Source organism: Chanos chanos, chromosome 12 (assembly GCF_902362185.1).
Source record: "Chanos chanos chromosome 12, fChaCha1.1, whole genome shotgun sequence".
Taxonomy (NCBI): Eukaryota; Metazoa; Chordata; class Actinopteri; order Gonorynchiformes; family Chanidae; genus Chanos; species Chanos chanos.
In genome coordinates this window covers 17,955,181-17,972,293 of record NC_044506.1, presented here as the reverse complement: position 1 = coordinate 17,972,293, position 17,113 = coordinate 17,955,181, and the positions used below count along the sequence as shown (strand labels likewise).

General features: G+C 40.3%; 2 protein-coding genes across 2 annotated transcripts; both read left to right on the top strand.

The window, feature by feature from the left end:
* Positions 1-23: 23 nt before the first annotated feature.
* Positions 24-5,274, top strand: vps28 (VPS28 subunit of ESCRT-I). Its single transcript, XM_030788821.1, has 10 exons — positions 24-53; positions 677-745; positions 884-912; positions 1,055-1,092; positions 1,432-1,521; positions 1,730-1,835; positions 2,119-2,220; positions 2,828-2,881; positions 3,016-3,107; positions 3,361-5,274. Exons 2-10 carry the CDS (start codon positions 706-708, stop codon positions 3,479-3,481), a joined length of 672 nt encoding a protein of 223 aa, XP_030644681.1. The 5' UTR covers positions 24-53; positions 677-705; the 3' UTR covers positions 3,482-5,274.
* Positions 5,275-5,922: 648 nt separating this feature from the next.
* Positions 5,923-16,666, top strand: mapk15 (mitogen-activated protein kinase 15). Its single transcript, XM_030789137.1, has 14 exons — positions 5,923-5,991; positions 7,561-7,659; positions 7,903-7,932; positions 9,361-9,451; positions 10,573-10,703; positions 10,811-10,974; positions 11,465-11,604; positions 11,834-11,891; positions 13,026-13,163; positions 13,840-13,945; positions 14,395-14,710; positions 14,963-15,096; positions 15,352-15,504; positions 16,383-16,666. Exons 1-14 carry the CDS (start codon positions 5,923-5,925, stop codon positions 16,572-16,574), a joined length of 1,821 nt encoding a protein of 606 aa, XP_030644997.1. The 3' UTR covers positions 16,575-16,666.
* Positions 16,667-17,113: the final 447 nt, after the last annotated feature.

Below are 17,113 nucleotides of genomic sequence, written 5' to 3'. Positions count from 1 at the left end.
GTTAATTCGCGACGAATGTTTGAGGGGTGACGTAAACACAGTTAGCTGAAGTGGTAAGTCGTTAAAGGTATTGTGATATATAGCTGTTTACATGCCAAAGTGTTGTTATATACTTGTCGGTTGTTTAAATCACCAATATTAATTTACATCACATATGTCATCTTGTGTTGTTAATGAATATTTTTAGATGGCTTGACAATAGAGGCGTAAAGGAAATGGTAGGAAGTTAGCTTAGCCAGTTTACTAGGAAGCTAGCGACTTCTTGCTAGTTTCTCAGCGAACGCGAACTAAATTAGCTACGCCAATAAACTCACACATTTGGACAACACCGTACAGTTGTTCTCAGGTTCGCGTTCCTTTAGACACGCATCGTCGGAAACGTACATATTACGAATTCATTTTGATAGAACAAAGGCCTCTTTATTTTGCTTTCTGTTTAGCTGAGTGTGACACAATTTTTCCATTGATCTAACCCGGTTAGCTGATGTAGCTGCTTACCGAAGGAGTGGTTTTGTAATAAGTAGAAATATAGGGTATGAAACTTGAAGACACTACAACTTTAAGCAATAATACAGTCGGCATTACTTTTCTGAGAATGTCTTGGACCTTTTCTAAGCATAATTAAACAGCCCTGCGTTTAGCTAAGTTGCCTACTAACTGTTGTGTTTAATTGAAGGTGTGCTTTGTCGAATCAAGAGTGTCACCATGTTCCACGGAATACCTGCAACCGGTGGAATGGGAGGAGGTAAGTGTGCGGCCATCGTAATGACTACGAAATGTTGAGAATGTTACAGGTGTGGAATTCAAACCAAATTGACTTAAAATTCGTTCTTGTCTGTTGCTCTGCTGATATGCTATTTGTATTTGTTTCTATATCACATAGCTCCCGCAAACAAACCAGAACTGTACGAGGTGAGGAATCTATCTTATTTAAACCGTATTAGTATCTTTTTTTTATGGAAAAGCTGAGATAATATCAGGAATCTAATATCAGTATGATATCAGGACATTCCTCACAGCAAAAGTTACATTGAATGGTGCCTCTGTTTTATAGGAAGTGAAACTGTACAAAAACGCAAGAGAAAGAGAAAAGTAAGTACCTGAGTTTTGAACAACTCTACCCATTGTAATTATCAGACAGAAAACTTACGCACAGTGTTACGTGGCTATTAATGTATTGTTATCAGTATGCAGCAGTGGCATTCCAGTGGACGTTTAGCCAGATACGATAATCTATTGATATACGTAGCAGGAGATGATGTAATGTGTTTGTTGGCGCCACCCACCTGTGGCTGGACCTACTAAGTGTTTTAACTGGAATTATTTAGTAATTGTTTGTAATTGTTGTGGCGTAGACTCGGAGCCATTCTTCAGCACCCATGCATGTCAAGCACTGTAATAACTGAGTCTGGTTGTTGTCTTTGTCAAAAGGTATGACAATATGGCAGAGCTGTTTGCTGTAGTGAAGACACTCCAGGCCTTGGAGAAAGCATACATTAAGGACTGTGTAACCCCCAATGAGTGAGTAGCATTTTACTTTCAACGCCTAATTATGGTGTTCTGTGTGTTTTTGCTATAATGTTGTATTTCTCATATGTGAAACACCGACGTAACTCACATCTCACATGTGGTAGTTTGTAAGATTGCTTTGTGACAATGTCTGTTGATAAGACAGTGTACAAATGAACTTGAATTAGATAGTTAATGGGTTTCTCCCTCACTCTCTCAGATACACGGCAGCCTGTTCTAGATTGCTTGTCCAGTACAAGGCTGCTTTCAAACAAGTTCAGGGTTCAGATGTGGGATCCATTGATGAATTCTGCAGGAAGTACAGAGTGAGTATTTTCTCTAATGGCACAGATGTTGTTGCTAATGTTTGTATGTCTTCCTGGATCAACTAGGAAAGTCCTGTTTTCTTTCTGTGACCTCATGCAGTTGTTTCATTGTGTGCCTCTCGCATACGAGAGTTGAGAACGTGCCGAATTGAAATTACGAATATGCTTGCTTTAAATATATGCGATACAGAGCTCAGTGGGAACTGGACACCTTTGGCGTTTTGCACGTCTATTTTACACATTATGTCCTTTTTTTGTCTCCTTTTTTGTTTGATTTTGGCAGCTCGACTGCCCACTGGCAATGGAAAGAATCAAAGAGGACCGGCCAATCACCATCAAGGACGACAAAGGCAATCTAAACCGCTGTATTGCGGATATAGTGTCTGTATGTGTCTTTTACTTGACTTTTCTATTAATCTGCGATGAATGGATCAGTTTGGCTGAGTGCCAACTTTTTTTTTAAAAAATGCTCTCAGTTATTTATTGGGTGAAGAGGCTGCTCCAGCAGTTCCATTAGGTAGATTTTCTTTATTGAAGTGCTGGTCAGTTTAATGCCATGGCGCAATTTGTCATGATATAGTGAATCCAATTTCCTCTCTGCCAAGATTAACAGAGCACAGCATGCATCCTGGAATAGAGGAGGAACAATAAAGCGTGTTCCTTAGTGAGGAAGGCCAGTGGATTTCTAGGTTCTTTTTTTTTTGGAGTTTGTACAGTGTTTCCATGATTTCTTTGTAATTCAAAATGGGACGTGGGAAGTGAATTACATGAGTAGTGTCTTTGAAGTCATATTTTATGAAACAGGGGCTGGCTGCCTTTCGTTGGTGTTCAGCATGGGATGTTTCATCTTGATTTGCTTTGAATCTGATGCCATAGACGAGCTTGGCGCCCACGCCGGGATGCAGTTTTTTGGGTCGTGCATGTTAGAGAATGCGGTGTAGACATTACTGTGGGAGGTACATGTCTGTGATGTTTCTCTGTGTTCTCTCCAGCTCTTTATCACAGTGATGGACAAGCTACGACTGGAGATTCGGGCCATGGATGAGGTACTATGAGTTCACAATTCACAATGCCTAGAGTTTGGGTTTAATAAGAGATTATCCTTTATATTAGTCTCTGATTATAGTTGTCTCTGTTGAATGGCATGGTTAATCTGGTGATGGATTTTATTCTTTATTAGATCCAGCCTGACCTGAGAGAACTGATGGAGACCATGAACAGAATGAGCAACATGCCCCCTGATTTTGAGGCCAAGGACAAAGTCTCTCTGTGGTACGATTTAACATGGCTAACTATTACGTAATAATCACTGTAGACTTTGTTTAGACTTAGAATTGGATTTTTTCCCCCCAACATAACAAAGACCAGTTATTCCTGGACAACCGTAGACATGTAAAAACAAACAAGAAACTGTCAGAATGTATAATTATATAAGTATCCCTCCAACCACTTCTCTGTCAGTTTCCAGTACAGTATGTTGTATAGCTGTAGTTATATTAATCATTTCCTTTTGTACTTTTTACAGGTTGACCACTCTAAGCAGTATGTCTGCCTCTGATGAACTGGATGACTCTCAGGTTCGACAGATGCTGTTTGACCTTGAATCAGCCTACAACGCCTTCAACCGTTACTTACACTCCTCCTGAACAACTCTCATCCACAGCTGCTCTGTTCTTTATGTCTCTGCTCTTTGTTTTGAGAAATACTACTTTTTTTTTACTCATCTGTGAAATCTCACCATTGAATCCCAACTGTAGTCTGTGGAGCATTTAATGGTCGAAACCTTATGATCTGTTGGGGTATGGAATTGATTAACGCGATTTTTTTTCTCTCCATAGTTAGGTAGGACATTTTGGCGGTACTGGCCTTTTTTTTTTTTTTTTTGTAAATCACCTGGCCAAGAACTGCAGCTGATCAGGGTGTAGGGTGTATGTCCTGAGAACAAACAAAACGTGCTAGAAGAAAGAGTAGTCCTTTTTTTTCCAACAATAGAGAAAAACCTTTTCTGTACAGTATCAGCGTTTCCTAAACCTCTCCTCATTTTACCCACAAACATTTGAAAAGTTTGAAATGTTTGTTTTTTTTTTCTTTTAAGTATACCTGGTTGACATTCCCATTAACTTATGAAGGCTTTAAACCAGTGTAGTCAGAGGTAATGTTTGAGAGAAAGAGCAGATATGTGAGATGCAGAGGGGGTCCATCAGGATAGGTTTAGGTTTAAAGGCTGATCCATATGAAAAAGAGGTGGGGCAGATGGTGTTTGGAAATTTTATATGTTGAGATTTCACCATCAAAAGCCTTGTTGAGCTGTCCCTGTTAAAAGAAAAAAAAAAAGCATTACTTTTGGAATTTGGGAATATGATATGAAATGATGTGTTGAGCTCTTTTGAGCTGTGGATGGCATTTGTATCCTTAAAAAAAGAGTTAAAATGGTTGTAAATAGAATGAGAGGTAATTCTTGTAGTTTTTTTTAGCTGACTTGCTAGCACATCATTTGAGAATTATTCTGTTATTAATATATAGGAGATAAAATCAAAAGGGATTTTTCATGGTTTGAAATTTCTTAAGAGGACAATTAGGCAAATTTTACTGTGTCTTACTTTTAGGCAAAAATTGATTCAGTGAGTTGAAGCTTTCTTAAGATACTCAACAGCAATTTAGTATTCAAATCAAAATGATCAGTCACTTGAAGTGTACTGCAGACATTCATAATGCATCATTTATTCAAAGTGTTTTGGTGGTGTCTGAAAAGCAGAAAATGTAAGATACACAAGTCCGGGGAACATGGATGTGATAGTGTGTTGTCAAGCTTCTGTAAACAGTAGAATCAGGTGTGTTCAGTTTAGCAGTTTTTCTTGTATGAAAACAGTTCTGCGATATTGTTGTTGTCTTGAATAACCATGCACACCAGGTATACTGTATACAGCCAAAGCCTTTGACTGCTTGGCCCTGATGGTTGCCTTTCTGCCTCATTAACATTCAGTGTTGGGTCAGGATTTTTTTTTGTTCAATGCATAAATATTTACTCCTATTGATTTACATGAACAGATATCCTAAATTTGGTAACAGCACTTTTGTAACCATTGGGAAATACTGATGCAATATACCCAACGCTGGCTGGTGAACTAAATATGCTGTTTGGAATTAGAAGGTTTTAACCCTTTTTTTTTTTTTTTTTTTGCTCACTGATATTTCTGAAGTACTAATTACTTTCTTTTCCCATGTTATATCAGTTCGTTCCTGAAATTGCTTTTTTTTATGGCTATATCAGTGAAGCCTGGTAAAACTTGTTCTTTTTACTCTTCTGTCCCTTGGATGAAGTTTATTTTTCACTCCTCGTCTTGAGAGTTATTTATTTAAGGTTGATCGTTGTAAATAAGTATGCCGTTTCGAATTAAAGCATGTAATTCCTTTTAGAGAGAAATAAAAATACATTTAATATTTGTGCTGACAATCTATTTGTCTCCAAACATAAGCGACAAACACTCAGGTGGAGTCAAAGTAAGGAATTTTCGTTGCGGCTCCTTTAAAAACGAAAGTGCCGTCTTTGAAACTGGTGAGGTGAGTGGTTGCGTCTCCAGGACGACAAACCATCACAAAACGAACCGATGAGCGAGTCAGTATCCAGAAGGTAACGATAGAGGGAGAGTTTCAAATTATGTAGTGATGCGAACAAGATGTTGAACCGACAGTTCATCACACATAGTTGAAATTAATCTTAGTGAAGTCTATTTCTTATAGTTTGAGTATCATTGAACTTCAGGCTTCGAACTCATGAAGATAAGTAAGGGTAGCTAGTGTGTTGTCGGCCACCTGTTCCAGTCTCATAGGCTAGCAAGGTAGCTAGCATATGTGAGCTAAAAGGTGAATGTAGACCGAACAGGTCTCAGCCTGTTTTGTTTCTGTGAAGTGAATAGTGAGCATATCGAAGTAAATGATAACTCCTGTTACGTGAAATTCTATTTTTTTGCATGACAGAAGGAATTTCACCTTTAACCCACAGAAAGTGGACATCAGACATACTATGGTTGACAAGTAAGATATTTTTTTATAACAACATTACGCTAATAAAGATAACGGCGAGAAAATGAACGTCACAGAAGTGGAAGAGCATATCACATTAAAATACGAAATCCAGCGAAGACTCGGAAAAGGGGTAAGTTATCTCATGGCTTTGCAAGGTTTTGGTCTGCAGTTTTCTCCTGACTAAAAGTTAGGATCAAAGTATCGCATAACTCTCATAATGTACGAGTGCATGAGGAAAAAGCTTCATATAATTACGTTACACCGTGTACGTATTTATGACTGCCTGCAATTTGTAATTGAATAACTAATAGCTGTTAAATATTTCTCCGTCATTCTTCTTCTTGTTGACTCGTTATGAATAGCATTCCCCCAGACCATACTATTATTCCTGTCAAATCGCTATACCTTCTTAAAATCTCTTTGGTTAGTAACTAACTAACAGCAAACACTGATGTCATTTGTGAGAGATTTAAGTTTTGGGAACGAGCTGTTCTGTAGCCTGGAATGCACAAGCCAGGGATAGATCCGTTTGACTGCTCAGAGTTAAAACTAAACTTTATGGAGTCCAGGATCTCATTATTTACTTGTAACAGCACTGAGGAAAAAAGTTCAACAATAATGGCTGGGTTTTTTTGCGTCACACGGGGCTTAAACTGCTGAACAGTCATTTTGCCCATAGTCAGCCCTCAACACTGTATTCACCTTCGTGCCAGGTGGCACCCCTGTGGGCACATGCACATGTGTCCTGCTATGACCTCAAACCAGGGAGAGGGAGGGGTTATGGTTCTCGTTTCAAAGGTGTCTGGTGTGTTTGGGGTAGACACCAAAACAAGCAGAGCACTAAGGAGCGCCAGTTCTTTTCACATGCAGAGAAATGCAACTATTTTACTATTTTACCTAAAAACTTTTCACGTGACTGCTAATTATCTGTGACAGGACATCTCATCAACTTAACACGCTTCCTTTTTTTTTTTTTTTTTTACAACCAACTACTTTCTATTGCTTTAAAGATTGTATTGTATAATTAAGATAATTAAAAATATCTCTTTGAGATACAAGATAGACCTTTTGCAGGTCTAGAGGGGAAAACATTGAACTGTAACCTCTGGATTATGAGATTTGCATGTGGACTACCTGTCTGTTCTTAGTTTTCACTGCAAATACTGTGATACTGTCAGGGGATGTTACATAGCTGTAGCACACAGCTAAATCCTTTTTTTAGTTGTGGTGCTAACAAGCAGACAGTTACAGGTATCCAAGATATGAAACACTAACATAGACAGGTAGCTTCTGAACACTTACAGAGTTCTCCTCAAATCCATACACAAATAACAGCAGCCTGATTGGTGGTTAGATTGGCTATACACTCTAATGGAGCTTAGCACTGGTTATACACTCTGTTGGAGCTTTGCACTGGTAAACTGTCTTACACACGTTTTTTTTCCCCTGAGCAGAGACACTCATCATTGTTTTATAGTTGTGTCCTGAGTGACTGACATAATAACACAGTCCTGATCCATCTCTCTTCTTTTCCCCTTTATTCTCTCTTGTGCTCTCAGTAAATGACCGTGACATCCGATGACTGTTAGGGCTGTGTTAGAGCTGTAGCCCCAAACATGATTTCTTACACCACAGTGATTTTCATTTGGGGTTTTTTTTTTTTTGAGTCACTGTGTCATTTCTCTCCCTCCTGCACCAGGCATATGGAATTGTCTGGAAGGCCAAGGACCGGAGCACAGGGGAAACAGTGGCGGTCAAGAAGATATTCGATGCCTTCAGGAACAGAACTGATGCTCAGGTCAGATATAGAAAGAAAAGCGAGAGACTGGGGGGGGGGCAAAAAAGGGAAGAGTGGGATGGTTGTAGAATTCTTCCTAATTTAATTGAGATGATGTAAGGAATATGAATTAGGAAAAGAGGAAGTTGAACAAAATATTTTAATAGTTCGGTTCATGATATGAATGGTATGTCAGTTATTTTAGATGTCTTTAATGATAAGTTATATGTATAATTCTTATTAAACCATTTCCATATTTTACAGAGGACGTTCAGAGAAATCATGTTCCTTCAGGTAAGAAAGTCCTCACTGAATTCTAGAACTGAAACCGTGACTTTAAACTGTATGTCTGCTCTGTAGGAAGCAATGAGTGATTTTAATCTCAGTTTATCTGGTAACAGGACTACAGTATATATGACAACGTCTCAGTGTGTATAAGATGCTGTGTAATGTTGACAGAGTGGCTGAAATGGTTCTTTTGCAGCATCAGACTTAGTCGTAAATTATAGCCGACAGATTGCACTTTGTACCTAAAGCGTCGGAAACAGCGTGACGTTGAGGTTGCTCAGGATGCTGCGTTTGTTTACATAAGGTTCTACAAACAACAGAAGGCAGTTTTTCCTCAGGAAGTATGGCACCTCTCTTCACTAATAATTCTAGGTCATTCTGATTCAACATTCCAAGAAATACGTTCATTTTTCTGCTGAATGTAGTGCTTATGTGTCAATAAGGTAAGCTTAAAAAAAACAAAAAAAAAAAAACAAAAACAGCCATTCATACCAACCACAGCACGTCAAGGCAAAACAAGTCCAGTGCTGTTTCAGTTGCAACGACACCGTTCACGCAGCGCGGAGGTTTGTCCGCCGTGTCACACTCACTAGCTGCGGTGACAAAGGAACACAGCTAGCTTCAATCCCTGGGGCGGGTGTATGGGATGAAGCTACTCTCTCTTTTTACTGGTCGTCACTGGTCACTGATAGTCAGGCGCCAGTGTAGCTGGAGGTATGATGGCGTGAACAGCACTGTCCTTCAAGCACACTACATTTCTCAACAGTACCACACAGCTTGTAGTGTTAAAAGATGCACCCAACAGGCACGTCACACGTAGGAAAGAAACGTGTGCTAGCTCTCCCGAACTAGACAGAGGCGCTTGTGTGCGACCAGGAATTTATCGTGCATTTAAAGTTTGGAAATAAAAGAGGGGGGTAGGCTGGAGGCAGCGCTTTCTCCTCGATAGGTGGTGTATGGGTAACATCTACCCGCAATGGATGGGCTTGGCTATTTCAATGTTTATTTGGACGTCTTTTCTATCTTATTGTAATGACTCTCAGTTTTCAGTGGAGTCTTTCCAATTTAAAGTCTGTAAAATGTTAAGTCTTGTTGAGGGTAAGTGTTTCGTGCTTGACTGTAAAGAGACAAAGTGTTGATTGAATGGAATCTTTCTTTGCCGTCTCTGAATTACTGTATGATGTGTCTTAAATTGCCTTATGTATTCATTTTCATCTCTCTCATATTCGCTGCTGTTTATGAAACATAACCACCGCCACTGTTTTGTGTAGATGACAAATTCAGTTCTGTTACATAAACTATGATGTAAATCTGTTCTCCTTCCATGAAAACCTGTTTATTAATTTGTGAGTGCATCTGATGTCTTCCTCATTTTCTGACTCATGGAAAATGTGTGATTCCGATGCATGTGTGCATTCCGTTTGTGACTCACAGGAGTTTGGGGCTCATCCCAATATCATTAAACTACTGGATGTCATCCGGGCCAGAAACGACAAAGACATTTACTTGGTCTTTGAATATATGGGTGAGTCTTCATTCCTGCCGTTAGTTGTCATTTACCACTTAATGCAAGAAGCTCGTCTCTGTTTCTTACCAAAACAACACTCAGTCTTTTAACGGAGCTCTCTAATTTCATACACTCTCTTACAGTTAGTCTCCTGTGACTTATCTGCATGTAGATGGAATTTGTACACTGTGCAGAGACATTGTTCATCTAAGAAGCATGTGAAACCTTGATACGCTTGTTAAATCTTCATTACGTAATTCCCCTTGGATGAAAGAGCCTTCCAAATGAATGAATGTAGTGCAATGTGTTGTATATGCTATAACGTGATTGCAACACATTGTATAAGCTGCACATGTATTATTTGTATTCATATATGTATTCATGCAACAGAGGCATGACTCCTATTTCAGGTGTATTTTATTATATTTCACACTGTGCCCGCAGTAGCTTGCAGAGTGATCATTGTAGACAGCATTGCGTGGTCAGTTTTGAGGGGTTTTTTTTATATAGGCTTTACACACGATGCAGTGTTTTAATGGGTTTGCCTCATATGATGGGCCTCCACTCTGCCTCTGTGTCGTTGGCTCTCTCTGCGCCTTGCGAGGACTCATCTCTGGAATTAGCCCTGCGGTCACGACACAATCTAATTTGATGGAGTCTTTTTTTTTTTACAGACGTTGCAGGAGATTATAGAGATGCTGGATGATTATTCAGCAGTTGTCACTGCTTGGTGCCAACATCAGTTAGCACAGCAGACCGCCTGCTCACACCTGCAACTTCAAACACACGTCTAAGTGGTGTCCGGGTTCTTGTTAAAAGGGCGCCCGAGAGAGCAATGATTCTTTATAGTCTGTCAGTAAGACGTTATTACTTAATGTCATTATGCTTATCAGCTTGTTTTGTCCTCTTGATGTTAAGTTTCATTTGTTGTGTTAACCATTCGACAGATTTTATGTGGAGACTTTAGAAGGGCTTTGTGGCAAAGTGAGAGAATCGGATATTAATACGTGCATGTTGTTCTTTTTTTCATCCTTACTGCCCTTCAAGAACACATCCATGTGTGAGTCAGGTATAAAAGATAGTCTAATGGCACTGGCTTTGCGTATTCCTCTAACTGCGACTTTCTGTCCTCTCCTCAGACACCGACCTGCATGCAGTAATTAAGAAAGGCAATTTACTGAAGGACATTCATAAACGCTATGTCATGTACCAGCTCCTCAAGGCCACGAAATTCCTTCACTCTGGAAACGTTATTCACAGAGACCAGAAGGTACCAGTAACAACACGCGTCTTGACAATGTGATACGGAGCTGACAAGATTAAGTTAGCTTACTGTAGTTTTTGTTTTTTCAATGTGTCTTGTTTTATTTTGTGCAGCCCTCCAACATACTGCTAGACTCAGACTGCTTTGTCAAACTATGTGACTTTGGCTTGGCCCGGTCTCTCTGCCAAATCCAAGAGGATTCTGGGAACCCTGCACTGACAGAATATGTTGCCACGCGGTGGTACAGGGCTCCAGAAATCCTCCTGGGCTCCGCTAGGTACCGCTCAATAATTTCCTAACATCCTCTCATAAACAAGATATCATCTCAAATGTTAGGACCCACGTGGACTTGGAGTTTGGTCTGTCGGAAGTGGTCTTATGAAAAGGTTGTTTTAATGTATTTTCCAATGAGGTCGAAGTTGTGAGAGTATTAGAGTGTATTATAAGGTATATTAAGGAAGAATCTGAGCAGAGGGCACTCTGACAGCGTCCCATTCAAGTAATTAAGTGCCTCAGAGAGATAAATGAGATAGGCCACTTTTTATACTTAATGCACTGACTACAGTCTTGCTCTCTTATCCACAATAAATGTACAGTTCACAAACAGCAACAAGAAAAACAAAAAGATATTTCAGATATCTCTTTATTTCAGTCACATATTGAAGGTGTCCAATGTGTTACTTTTGTATTATTGCTAGTATTATTACTATTATTTTTAATCTGACTCGTTGTGAATAACCAGCCCTGTAAAACCGTCCATCGCGCAGGTACACAAAAGGTGTGGACATGTGGAGTATAGGCTGCATTTTGGGAGAGATGCTCCTGGGCAAACCCCTGTTCCCAGGAACGTCCACCATCAATCAGATCGAGAAAATCATGAGTGCCATTCCGCACCCCACACCAGAGGGTGAGTCCACAGAGTGAGGCAATGTGGATGAACATTTAACTTTACCCCAGCTATTCATTCAGCTAACAGCTCTTTATATTCACTGGTGAGGGGGTCATATGTGTCCTTTGTTGTGGCTTAGCGGGGAACTTATGTCCGGCTCCTTTCAAATATGTATTGACTGTAATGAACGCTGGTCGCTGTAGCCTGCTCCTCCCTCACTAATTCGTATGATGTCATCTGGTTTTAGATGTCCTGTCCATTAGATCAGAGTACGGGGCCTCTGTTATTCAGAGAATGCTGCTAAGGTAAGAGAGTAATGATCTCTGTGTGCTGTTCCACCTGATGTTTTATCAGAGTTATGACTGCTTTATTCCTTCTGTTGCCCCTACTTCACTCCCTCACTATGAAGTCAAAGGAAAAAAAAAAAAAAAAAAAAAGTGGTGAATTCTTTAAATTATTCATGACTCCTTCTGCTCATGTCTGTAATTTGCCTATTTGAATGGTCTGAAGGTATGGTCGTCTTATCACTGTGTAGTGTATAACAGTCCAGTGGCTTGTATCCTGGGGAAATGGGAACTCTGAGCTGTGTTTACGATGGTCGCTCAGCCGCTTGTTTCACACACTGCCCACAGTACATTTTCATTGTCTGTTAGTGAACTGACGTGAGAAGAACAGGACTGGCCTTTTATGGAGGGTGGTTTGTATGTGGTTTATAAATGGCCTGATGCTGATTTTATCTGTGATATCACTGAATGTGTTTGTATGTGGTTTATAAATGGCCTGATGCTGATTTATCTGTGATATCACTGAATGTGTTTGTATGTGGTTTATAAATGGCCTGATGCTGATTTATCTGTGATATCACTGAATGTGTTTGTATGTGGTTTATAAATGGCCTGATGCTGATTTATCTGTGATATCACTGAATGTGTTTGTATGTGGTTTATAAATGGCCTGATGCTGATTTTATCTGTGATATCACTGAATGTGTTTGTATGTGGTTTATAAATGGCCTGATGCTGATTTATCTGTGATATCACTGAATGTGTTTGTATGTGGTTTATAAATGGCCTGATGCTGATTTATCTGTGATATCACTGAATGTGTTTGTATGTGGTTTATAAATGGCCTGATGCTGATTTATCTGTGATATCACTGAATGTGTTTGTATGTGGTTTATAAATGGCCTGATGCTGATTTATCTGTGATATCACTGAATGTGTTTGTATGTGGTTTATAAATGGCCCGATGTTGATTTTATCTCTGATATCACTGAATGTGAGGGAGGGACTGAAAATGCTAATGAAACGACAGAATGGCAAACTCTGAAAAATCACAGGAATGTGTCTGTTCAGCACGCTGCTGACTGAGATTACTCCGTCAATATCTGGCTGCCAACATCGAGAATTAACACGTTCTTGGTGTTTCTACACCCGCAGACCACAGGTGCCGCTAGATGAGCTCCTGCAGTCTTCAGCGCCGCCCGACGCCCTGGATCTTCTGCAGCGCCTGCTGGTCTTTAACCCAGACAAGAGACTGACTGCTGAACAGGCCCTCCAGCACCCTTATGTGGCCAAGTATTCACCCTCGTCACTCTTAGTAGCACTACTACTATTACTATTACTAGTGCTGCTATGATTATTATTACTATTACTACTACTACTACTATTACTACCACTATTACTACTATTATTATTACTACTGCTGCTATGATTATTATTACTATTACTACTACTACTACTATTACTACCACTATTACTACTATTACTATTACAACTGCTGCTATGATTACTATTACTATTACTACTACTACTACTATTACTACCACTATTACTACTATTATTATTACTACTGCTGCTATGATTACTATTACTACTACTACTACTACTATTACTACCACTATTACTACTATTATTATTACTACTGCTGCTATGATTACTATTACTATTACTACTGCTGCTACTATTACTACCACTATTACTACTATTATTATTACTACTGCTGCTATGATTACTATTACTATTACTACTACTACTACTATTACTACCACTATTACTACTATTATTATTACTACTGCTGCTATGATTACTATTACTATTACTACTGCTGCTATGATTATTATTACTATTACTAGCTACTACCACTATTACTAACTACTACTATCATAACTACTGCTACTATGATTCCTATTACTACTTTTACTACCACTACTTCTACTTACCACTTTTGTGCTTTCCTTGGATTTCCTTTCAGGTTTCACAACCCGGCTAAAGAGCCCAGTTTAGACTATGATGTAATATTACCTGTGGATGATGATGTCCAGCTTTCTGTCACTCAGTACCGGAACAAACTCTACGAGGTGAGAGACACGGGCACACTCATGTGATTGTTTTCCTCAGAGAAACTGAGCAGTCCCTGAAGCGCGGTCATGCTGTTGTGATTTTAACAGTCATGTTAGATTCAGACAGTGGAGTGTGTGTTATGAAAAGGAATGCTGTGTCATGGTGATAGGGCTGGATTTCTGGAACCTTCCTTCACACTCTTACAGTGAGGCATTTTGTGCACCACTTTGTAGCCAATTAGAAATGAATAAGCAACTTTGAGGAGACTGCAGGTTCAGTTACAAACCTACTCCACATATGTATCAATGGCTAAAGAGCTTACTGCACAGTTTCCTGATTGAAATCGCTATATTTCCTTCTTTAGAAGAAAGCTACAGAGCTCTAACATATTTTCCCCATGTACTGTGGGCAGTGATAAGACATATTTAGTCCAGTTTTCATTCTGTCTGTCTTTGTATGTGTAAAGATGATTCTGGAAAAGAGGGCCAGTCACCAAATACAGCGAAAGCTCCATCCCAACCAGACGATGGAGGAGAGGGCCAGTTGTGAGGACAGTGGGACGGACGAGGCTGAGGCAAAGGATGGTGGCTGTCAGAAGGAAGGAGGTGAGGTGGAGGAGAGCGAATCACCCTGTGAATCTCAGGACCACCCTGCAACCCAGCCAGTCATCAGCAAAGCCTCCCCTCCACAGGAACACATGCCACCAGTTCCAGAGAAAATGAGCCCTGCAGTTAGCCCCAGTGTGGCCAAGGTCTCCTACAACCCCATCACACACATGCCCAGTGAGTCTTTTCATACCTGCACACACAGATGCACAGACACACACACACCCGCTCTCTCTCTCTGTCTGTCTCTCTGTCTCTCTCACACACACACACACACTCTTTCTCTCTCTCTCTCACACACACACACACACACACTCTCTCTCCCTCTCTCTCTCTCACACACACACACACACACACACTCTCTCTCTCTCACACATTCAGTGATGTCAGGGCTCAGGATATAACCCACTGTCTTGTACTCCACTCCAGATAGTGTAGTGAAACCATTCCACAATTCTTCATCATCGCCCCAGCACCCACGCTTTGGACGGAGGATGGTTCAGCCGACCCAGAATCCTGAGAGTGTTGGCATATTTCCAACAGAGGGAGCTAACAGCACCACGGTGACTTCTGCAGCCTCCAGTTAGGCAAACATCAGCCTGTAGTCCCATCTTTAAAGCACTGTTAAGCAGTTGTTTTTAGAGCTTATTTTACTAGATGGCTGGGATGGTGTAATTATCGGTAGATGAAATACTTTCGTATGGTGCTATGTGTCTTGACAGGGAACATAAATTTTTACACAGCTGTTAGATGGTAAAGGCCAGAAGGCCTGTCCTGTTTGCTCATATGTGTCTTTTCTTTCTTTTGGCCTCTATCAGACACCTGATCTCCATTTGCAGCGTGGTCAGTCGGCCCCTGTTGCCCGCACACGCTCTTTCTCCCTCACTCTCTCTCGGACCCAGAATGACCCTCTTGTCCGGAAGGATGAACCCACCGCCTCACCTGGACTCTCCGTCACCTCTGCACGCCTGGTGAGCACGCTGACTGCAACACACAGCAATTTTTTTTTTTAAAGGAAAGGATCTTTCCTGTAATCAGTGCAGTTTGGCTATCATCAAATGAATTGACCCTTCATGAAATCACATGTATGTGTTTTATATATATATATATATATATATAGACAGAGAGGGGGAGAGAGAGAGAGAGAAACACCCGTCATTAGCATTCTGTAACCCTTGACAGTTACCATAATAATAAATATATAAGAACTATAATAGTAATAATAAACTAAATATATAGGTACTATAATAAAGGATGTAAAGGCATACTGCCATAAAGGATATACAGGCATTTTTTTCTCTGCACTTTCCATTTCGATTTTTGCTTTTTGTTTAAAAAAACAAAAGAAAAACAAAAACCTTACCTCGTAGTTTGACTCTCTCTTGGTTATGCAGTTGCTCTCAAGTGAAGAGCAAAGTCCATGCTGATCAGGATGACTGATAAAAACCATCACAAGGGACCAATCTGGGATCATTTTTGGAATTATATTACACTGTCTGACGATCCTGAAATATGATTGCTGTCTTTGTTTGCCTGGGTGGTTGGGTCTTTTTATTTATTTATTTTTCCCTTTGTATCTGCCTTTTCTCCGGATTTTGACTAGTGCTGTATCCTCTCTTGTACGGATGTCTCTTTTATTTTATAGTCATTTTATTTCTATCGGTGGTGTCAGCGGTGAAATGTCTCGTTTGATATGTTAACTTCTATGTACCAACATTTTCAACACCAATAAAAATTTGAATTACAGACAAAAAAAATGAACAGATACCTAACTTATCATCACATGACTTTCTGAGCCATCCGTTTCAGTCAGTTTTTAGTTTTAACAGTTCTTTTTCTCCGTGTGCAGAACCAGCGGTCGCAGACCCAGACGCGAGAGCCGCGGCCCCAGCCGAGGTTTAGCAAGAAGATGTTTCAAAACAACTCCAACGTCGCGGCAGCAGGAGACCCACGAGCCAGGCTCGGCGGTTACTCCCAAGCCTACGGAACAATCAATAAGACAGAGCTAGAAAAGCTCCTGAGGACTCGTCACAATGTGTAATGCCTCCTTCACACGGACCTGACGTGGGCTGGAGTGAAAGTGCTTGTGGGGTTATCTGGCAGAAGTGGAGATGGAAACTGTGAGGTGTGAAGTGGCAGCGGTGAAGACGGGGGGGAGGGGGGGGGGGGGGGGATTACGTTAACCGCACTCTCTGTGACCAGATGACGTCTTAACCTGATTTGCCATTGAGTCATTGGTACTGGTGAAGGAATATTGTTGTGTTGAAATTGGATATTGTGCAGGGAGATGATCTTGACAGATAAATGTGAAAAACATATTCTGGTAAGCAGCGAACATTAATAAACGTCTGTGTATATCTGCATGTATGAGTGTGCATGTGGATGAGAGAGACAGAAAAGAAAAAAAGTGGAAGAAGGAGTGTTATATGTATATTACCAGAATCTGTGTGAGGGAATATATGGGATCAATTCAGTGACCGTGCTGAAATTATGAATCGCTGAGTACACAAAGCTCACGGGAACCTATTAAAACTATTTTACTCTACTTTTACTGGAAACTACTCAGCAGTAGACAGTCAT